Here is a 9,103-nt window from a genome sequence, read left to right on the forward strand (position 1 = left end):
TTTTTCCCTTTTTCTCACCATCATGATCCTACCTGAGCACCCAGATCATGGAAAAGGAAAGGCAGATGGTTTTTTAATGGGTGAAAATATGTGAATTTCACTTGTAAGAAAAGAAATACAAACTACAACTCACTGAAATACCTTTTCACCGATCAGATTGGCAAAGATGAAAACGTGTGACAACCTAGGGTCAAAGAACATGACGAGAGAGGAGGGGGCAGCTGTTGTTCCCAAACGCAGGTGTTGGGAGAGGATGTCGGTCAACCTGCGGGAGGCAATCTGGAACTATCTATCGCAAATTTAAATCCCAGATGCACTTGATTACCCTAGAAGTCATTCATTCTATTCTTTTTATTGACTATAGAGTTCAGGGTTACTTACTTTAGCATTGTTTGTAAAGTAGAAGATTAGAAACTACCTACAAGGCCATCAATAGGCAACTGGTTAAAAATTGTTAATATTAAATCTATGCAACAGGACACCGTGCAGACATAAAAAACAAAGAAAGGAATCAGGGAGGGGGGGCTTTAAAACTGATCCTCAGAATACTGAGGGGTGACTGTAATTGTAACTGTATAAAATATCTGAGAATAGGAAAGGAATAAGCAGAAAAATTGAGATGGCTTTATGAGCATTTTAAAACTTCTTAAAACAACATTTCTATGATTATAAATAATACAAAGCCATTAAATCACTAAAAATAAAAATGTGATATATAATAATCTTATTTTAATTTCTTAAAATATTAGCCTAATTATCATTTTAGTTATTGAAAGAAAAATAAAATGGATCCATTTTTTAAATGTTTCACTCTTGGGAGGAAAAAAAGCAATGTCCTGTGTTTCTTTTTAAAAATTTCAAAAGAAATTCATACTAACTTGTTATTGTAACTCTTTGACTTCACTAACTCCACAGTAGCCTAAAACAGCCAAGTTAGAAGGGATCTATCATACAGGGCCAACTTAGGGGCGTCCACAAGAAATTTGTTTTTACAAATTCATTTTCTCTTGCTGTACATTCCTAAAGCCGATGGGCCTGTCTTACCCAGTCGATTAACACTGTTAAGAAATGTGAGCAGTAGTAAGACTGCCTCTGTGTCTATTTTTTTTCTTTTTTTGAGACAGAGCCTTAAGCTGTCCCCCTGGGTAGAGTGCGGTGGCATCACAGCTCACAGCAACCTCCAACTCCTGGGCTCAAGCAAGTCTCCTGCCTCAGCCTCCCAAGTAGCAGGGACCACAGGCGCCTGCCACAGCGCCCAGCTATCTTTTGGTTGCAGCTGTCATTGTTGTTTGGTGGGCCGGGCTGGGGATTCGAACCCGCCACCTTAGGTGTATGTGGCTGGCGCCTTAGCCGTTTGAGCCACAGGCACTGAGCCTGCCTCTGTGTCTATTTAGAATTTCAGTGTTCAAAGTGGAAGCTAAGTACCAGCTGTTCACTGAGTATTAACCGTGCAATTTATGGGCGCCCCCAACCACTGAAGAATTGAAGGAATTTAGAGTTCACCAAACATATTATACTTTCTAAAAAGATAACATCCAAGTATGCTCTTAAGAATAGTATCTTTAGGAATTGGGAAGAAAATTACTAGTTTCTAACGCAGTTTCTTTCTTGGCAGTGAACTCAACTATTTAGCTTTACAGTCTGTTGGTTTTTTCTTTTTTTTTTCATTTCTGGATTATATCGAAATTTAATGTTGAGATGGCACTTTGCATTTTTGTGGCCTAATTTTGTTTTCCACGATAAGTGTGTGCATTTGCTTCAGTTAGCTTAGGAATTATTAGAATTCAGAGGTTGTTTCAGAGTTTCTCCTGTATTCTAATGTTCTGCCGACTCTGGCTCATTACTGTGATCACATACAACTTTGTACCTCTCTTGCTTGAAGAGATTTCACAAAAAATAATTTTAATAGATGTCATGTGCAATATATTTGCATGAACTGCCTTGTGAATCTGTAAAATCCAGAAGCTGTAACTCTGTTAACTGAAACGCTTTAACCTGCATCTCAATATGTGAAAAATCATTTAAAGCTGAATTGGCTTCAGCATAAAACTCTTTGAAAATAGCCTAAAGGAATGGCGAGTTCTGGAACGAGAGCCAAAATATTATTCTTTCTGTGGCTTCAAAGAAAGGTTGTGGGTTTTTTGTTTATTTATATATATATGACACATGCTATCAAAGGAAAAAAAATTAAACATTAAAGACATTAACAGTAATAAAGACAAAGATGATTAAGCATCTAACATCTTCATAAAGTCACAATATAGGTTTCCAACTAGAACAAGTAGAAAAATGTGAATAAAGAGCTATGCCTATTACAAAGAAGAGACATTTATTCTTTAGAGCAGGAGTTGGAAAACTAAGGCCCAAAAGCCAAATCAGGCCCACAGCCTGTTTTCGCAAATAAAGTTTTATTGGAACACCATATTCAATAGTTTATGGATTATCCATGGCCACTTTCATGCTACAAGCAGCAGAGTCAAGTCATTGCAGCATAGACCATCTGGCATGCAAAGCCTAAAAATATTTGCTAGTTAGCTGGCCATTTATAGAAAAATATTGCCAGTCCCTATAAACTTAAGTAGACTTCCTCAAAAGAAGAAAAGGTTTAACCGGCTCAGCACCCAGTGGTTAGGGTGCAGGCAACATCCACTGGGGGTGCTGGGTTCAAACCCAGCCAGAGGTAGTCTCAGCTACTTGGGAGGCTGAGACAAGAGAATTGCTTAAGCCCAAGGGCTTGAGGTTGCTGTGAGCTATGACTCCACGGTACTCTACCGACGGCAACATAGTGAGACTGTCTCAAAAAAAAAAGGTTTAACAATTCTGGAGACTTGAGAAGCTGAAAATCAAAGTACTAGTATCACCTTTAGCAGAAGAGAAAATTTTGCAGATATAATCCTCAGTTTATCAGAAGACACCATTTGTTCTATTTATAATGTTTTAGAGTACTGGATAAGAAGTATTATGCTATTTTTCTTTATGACTGGATTGTGTGTATAAATTACATATTTGGCAATGTACATTTTACTAAAAATGTAATTAGAGATGGATAGTACAGATAAATATATAGCTAATATAGAAAGAAAGCAGGAACGCTTGGCATGAACTCATGCCTGAGATGGGAGCCAGAAAAGGGATCTGAAATGCCAAGTTAGAGCCATTGAACAATGCAGGATCCCAGAGAATGGCAAAGACTGCTGTTCTCACAGATAAACTTACAGATAAGGCCCTGCCTTATTAGGGGCAGAGACTATTAGTCCATACCACTGACAATCCGTTTATTTACTGCTGCTGCACAAATGTGAAGGGAGAAATATTTTTTAGAAGGAAGGAACGGCTCTACTGACTGCTCCCATCTTAGGACTTCCTACATCTCACCAGACCATGCTTTATCCATCCAGGAGCCCCACATAGCCACTTCTCTCCACCCTCGCCCCCACCAGGCAAGCTCAGAGTCATTGGAAACCACGCTTTCCTTCTCCCTCCTCACATCTTCTTCTTCTTTTGTACCCCGGGTTGAGTAAAAATAATAAATCATCTCTGAAATAACTCTAACTTTGTGCTTGTTAGTAAATTGCCCTAGGATACAACTCTCTGCTTTGGAGAACAGAGAAGGAAACTTAATTAAGGTTTGGAAATTCACACCAACACGCTGTACTCTAATTCTTTCCCACTGACTACCACAAAACACATTATTATTTCTATGATAACATTTGCGTCTCATACTTGACAATTTCTGGAGCAGCTTCATGTTGTCCTAATCTACTAAGAGTTCCTCTACTGAGCACAGCACTCTCAGCACCAGAGCAGGTTCTGAGACCCATTCTTTGCAAAGTGGGAAACAGAGTCTCCACATAGTTCCATTATATCCCCAATATTGCACAGGTCAGTACCAAATAAAATTGATTCGATGTGTAATTAAGTCCTCTTTTACTGTGTCATGTAGCCTCCCGGAGTCCAGAAAAACAAACTGCTATCAACTGATGGTTTGAGCGTACATTGTGCTATGCATGGACTAAATTGTGTTCCCCAAAAATCCATATGATGAAGCTCTAGCTCCCCCAGGGTGATTATATATGGAGATAGGGCCTCTAAGGAGGTAATTAAGGTTTAATGTGGTTGTCGGGGTGGGGCCCTATGAACAGATTAGTGTTCTTATAAGAAGAGACAGTGGGCTGAGCCTGGTGGAATCTAAGATTTTGGGAGGCCAAGGAGGGAGGATCACTTGAGCCCAGGGGTTGAAAATCAAGCTGAGAAACATAGCAAGACCTCATCTCTACAAAAAAATAAGAAAAATTAGCTATGTGTGATGGTGCACAAGTGTAGTCCCAACTACTCAGGAGGCTGAGACAGGAAGATCACTTGACCTTGGGAGTCTGAGGCTACAGTGAGCTACAAGTATGAATGAACCACTGCACTCCAGCCTGCCTGGGTGACTGAGACTTGTCTGAAGGAGCGGGAGAGGGAGACAGAGAGGGAGAAGGAGAGGAAATAGGAGAGACAGCAGAGAGTGTTTACTCCCTCTCTCTTTCTCCACTATGTGAGGACACAGCTAGAAGGCCCAGAAAAAGAGCCCACACCAAGAACCAAATTAGCCAGCACCTTGACCTTGGACTTCCCAGCCTCCAGAACTGTGAAAAACAAATTTCAGTTTTTAAACTATCCAGTCTGTGGCATTTTGTTACTGCAGCTTGAGCAGACTAAGACAAGTTGCTAAGATGAACATTAAGGTGAGAAAATTTGGGGCAGGGGAGGGGAGAAATGGCAGTTTTGATTGCAGTACAATCTAACTGGATAATAATATAAGCTCAAAATACTGGCAAAATAAGAAAGAAAAGAGGTAAAATTTCTTCTTGTAATTGCTTCAAAACCATCTCAGACATACAACTCTGAAGGCAGATGGATGTCAAAATAGATCATGGTGAGTCAAGTTTTGAAGTAGACACAGTGTTGGGACTCAGTTGCCAAAACCAGGGACATTTATGTGGTTTAACCCCCCTAAGCCACCGTCAGTGAGCTGGAGAAAGGAGAAAGAAAAGGAGAAAAAAAGGAGAAAGAAAGCAGCCCCAGAAGCTGACATCAGGACCTGGCCCAGTACCATTAGCCAGTCCTCCTGTGGGACATAAACAACTTCATACAGCATCAACATCAGACAAGGCCACGACCGTGACATGGTCATGAGAAGAGTTGGACAATTAAGTCCTTGATCTCATCCGAGGGAAGGGGCTTCGTACCTCATTGCTGAACATCGCTCCAGGCACCTTCCAGGCTGGTCTTGCCTCCTTGGCCTCAAGCGATCCCTCCACCTCAGCTTCGAAAGTGCGGTGATTATAGGTGTGAGGCCACACCTTCTGCCCGCTCTCCCCCATCTCTTGCTAACAGAACCTTTCCATCCTACAGACAACACACTGAAGGTGGTCGGTATGGGTGAATCCACCACACCACCACTCACTTCACCAGGGAAAAATCATTTTCATTATGCTATCTATGAAGTCACCTCTGGATTGTAAACTCCTGCCCAATGTCATCCAAAAGCTAACCATTCCTGAAGCATGGGTTTCTGATTAGGGGCTTCTAAGGCGATCTAACGATCTCCATGGTGTATGTAGATTAAAGTTAATTTACGTTTACATCCATTACATTGTTCACACAGAGGATAAAACACCAGCAGACCATCTTATTGAAAAACAGATAAGTCTGATGTAGTAGACAGAACGTTTTTCATCTCTCCTGAACCTTTGAACATACCACAAAAATGGGATCATTGGCAGCTGAGTGTGGCAAAGCGCTCGTCCCGTTCAGGAAGGAATGAACCAGATTGTGAAGGCTCATCACTTGAGAGTCCAGGGTCCCGTCTGCTTTATCAAACCCTTCCAAGGCGTTCCTGGGAGAAACCAGTAGTTCAATGACAATAGGCAAAGATTCATAAAGGTAATTTTGTTTCCAGCCTAGAGGATAGTCTTCCAGTCTGAGATTGGATCAGCATATGGCAAGCTCTGTCATAGCTAATAAACTAAAAATCAGCCCCATAATCCTCCTCATCCCAGGAAAGGCAAATTTTTTTTTCTTAAGAGACATGGTGGGTCTCACTCTGTCCGCCCAGCAGGCTTAAGAGCAGTGGCACAATCACAGCTCACATCAACCTCAAACGCCTGGGCTCAAGCGATTCTCCTACCTCAGCCTCTTGAGCAGCTGTGACCACAGGTGTGTGCCACCACACCTGACTAATTTTTTTTAAAGTTTTTGTAGAGGTGGGGTCTCACTATGTTGCTCAGTCTGGTTCTAGAACTCCTGGGTCAAGCTATCCTCCCACCTTAGAGTCTCAAAAGGCTAGAATTACAGGTGCGAGCCACCATGCCTAGTCAAGGGGAAGGGACTCTGAATCAATGCTATTTCTGTACCTACTCAGTTGAATTATATCTCTTTTATGGATGGCATAACAATTATTTGCCTTCATATCTGCCTCTTATAACCTGAGAGGGTGTTTCCTGGAGAATTCGGTTGCCAGGGCTCAGTACCATGCCCAGCATGTGGTCTATGATCAATAAATGGTTTCTGATTTAACATATAATCTTATATTCATATTTCTTAACTAAATAGCCCTTCAGCTTGACTGCAGTATATACACCATTTTAAACATATCTCTAAGCACCCCTTATTCTTCTCTCTTTATCGCTCCCCATTTTCAGGAAATTCTGATTATCCATACTCTAACTTGGTGATCCTCAAATTTTAGAATCATTCAGGAAGAGCAGGTATTTCTTTTCACACCCCATGCCCAGAGTTTCTGATTCAGTAAGTGTGAGCTAGGTCTTCACAACTACATTCCTCATCAGACTCAAATGTTGTCAGTCAGGGTGGTCTCAGCGCCATGTATTAAGAACCACTCCCCTAACTTAAAACTATAGAGCATGCGATCTACTTTAATAGCATTTTTGTCATAACAAAAAGCATACTACTTTTTAAAACCTAAATTTTACCCTTTGTCTGAGGGCTGTGTCCAATCCCAGGACTAACTCTGAGCCCTGCTCCGCTTGGCAGAACCTCTCATCTGAGTTCAGCCTGATCTGCCCCATACAAACTTCATCATTTAAACACAGAGAGAAAATTCAGGTTGGAGTAGACCTTGAATCTATCCGCCATTCTTTTTTGGGAGCCCTATCCACCTTCATTTAAAATCTTATATACACATTTCCCATCATTCTTAAAGTCTTTTTTAGTGGTGGAAAATTAACAGTAGGTCTTTACATTGTAAGTATCACAATGTTACTTCTGTGCTATAATTTGAGTTAGACTAGTTCATAATAATCCTCTGAGATCTCAGGCCCCAATATTAAAGTCTATAGTTGATAAATTCTAATGACAATGCTTAAAAAAAATAAAGAAAAGAAAAAGAAAAAGCATGGGTATTTAAAAACCATCATATTGAATAAAGTATCCTAGTTCCACAGGCTGATCCTATACATATGTACAGAAACTAGAAATACAGAGGATGGTTTTGACCAGCTAAGTTAGAAGATACTGAAACTACGGTGTTAAAGTGGATGGATAATGATCTTCCTGACACTCACTCCTTGCTAACTTCTCTTATCAAACGTCATTCTATGACTTAGTTTCATATACCCCTCCCAGCACCTGGGTTTCCTTCCAGTCCACCACAACTACAGGTGTGAAAATCTACCAGTCTAAATGTCAATCCAGCAAAGCTCAGTGACCCACCTGAAGCTGAAGGTAGAGTTCTGGAAGAAAGGGGGATTATCAAACTTCTGGAGAGACAGACAATCTTGTATGTCTTTTAGAGTTGGCAATTTCTCACTGTTTCTTCCCATTTGATTTCTTCTCAGCAAACCTTCATAGGTTCCGTTACACAGGGTCACCCGGCGGTTGTAATCATCTAGGCTAAGATTGGTAAGAGATTAAAAAGAATAGATCTTAACTCATAAATTTGGATCAACCAAATCCATTGAGGTCATAGTTAAGGTAAAATTTTATGACAGTTACCTTGCAAGAGACAAACAAAAAAGTAGTAAAAGTCTAACCCCTTAAAGTCATGATGGACCAAGACATTTCAAAAATGTAGATGCACAAAACAGGAACACAGGTATAAATAGTATTCAGTATTCCAATGGAAAGGCACTGAGAAGGTGCACAAGGCAAGACAGTGACGCCTGGGGTGTGCATTTGAATCTGAGTAACTGAAAAGAGAATGGAGTGGCTTGTATTAAGCAGAGCTAAGCCAATGTTGGCAGAAGTGGTCTGTGAAGCTAGGAAAGCATTTTAGAAAAAAAGCAGAGGTCAGAGGAAAAACAACAGAACCACATGGAGGCAGGTAGTGGAAGGAACACTGTGCTGGAAACTATCCCAAGGCAGTAGGGCACCAAGAGTCCCATGTAAGCCTGGAGCTGTGAAGATCCCATGTCCACAAAACATTATATCCTCTTGTGGCCTGGAATTCTGCCACCAGGACATTATTTTGATAAAATTTTAATGTTACTGTGGGAGCTTTAATAGGTGACAGGGTATTGAGGATGTGTGGGAATAAAATCAATAGACCTGTGAGGATGGAAGGGTCCAGGACATATCACTGAGCAAGGAAAGGCCTCCCAGGCAGCAGGTTCTGACATATGTCCCCGTGAGACGGTCTGTGCAATGGAGTTCCAGGTTCTCTACCTCCTGCAGACTTGCCCTTACCCTCTGTCTTTGCATGCACATCTAATACAGCACTTCTCACACTGAATTGTAATTTGTGTACAAGAAATACATTTTTTTTTTTTTTTTGCAGTTTCTGGCTGGGGCTGAGTTTGAACCTGTCACCTTCAGCATATGGGGCTGGCACCCTGCTCCTTTGAGCCACAGGCACCGCCCAAGAAATCCATTGTTGTTACTACCAAATGATATTCCAAAGGGAGGCTGTGCTTTAGTTATTCCTGCCTTCCCAGCGGCGTCCCATCACTTAGAGTGTGTAACGCTGCTCAGCAAACGTTGGCCGGATGCAGGAACTACTCCTAATTTTAAAACAGTTGATCTTAAAATGATGGCCAACCATAGTCAAGGCACAAATTTGATTTTGATACACATACTTTTTTTTTTTTTTTTTTTTTTTTTT

The 9,103-nt window shown here is 41.0% G+C and overlaps 1 protein-coding gene across 1 annotated transcript in view; it reads right to left on the reverse strand.

Annotated features, from left to right (window-relative positions):
• Positions 1–9,103, reverse strand: part of DCT (dopachrome tautomerase) — a 34,729-nt gene that overhangs the window by 12,798 nt on the left and 12,828 nt on the right. Inside the window, 2 exon segments of the mRNA XM_003789622.1 lie at positions 5,746–5,881; positions 7,717–7,950. Coding sequence (XP_003789670.1) covers positions 5,746–5,881; positions 7,717–7,950 — 370 coding nt within the window.

Source organism: Otolemur garnettii, unplaced genomic scaffold (assembly GCF_000181295.1).
Source record: "Otolemur garnettii isolate 467f Iridium unplaced genomic scaffold, OtoGar3 scaffold00034, whole genome shotgun sequence".
Classification (NCBI taxonomy): Eukaryota; Metazoa; Chordata; class Mammalia; order Primates; family Galagidae; genus Otolemur; species Otolemur garnettii.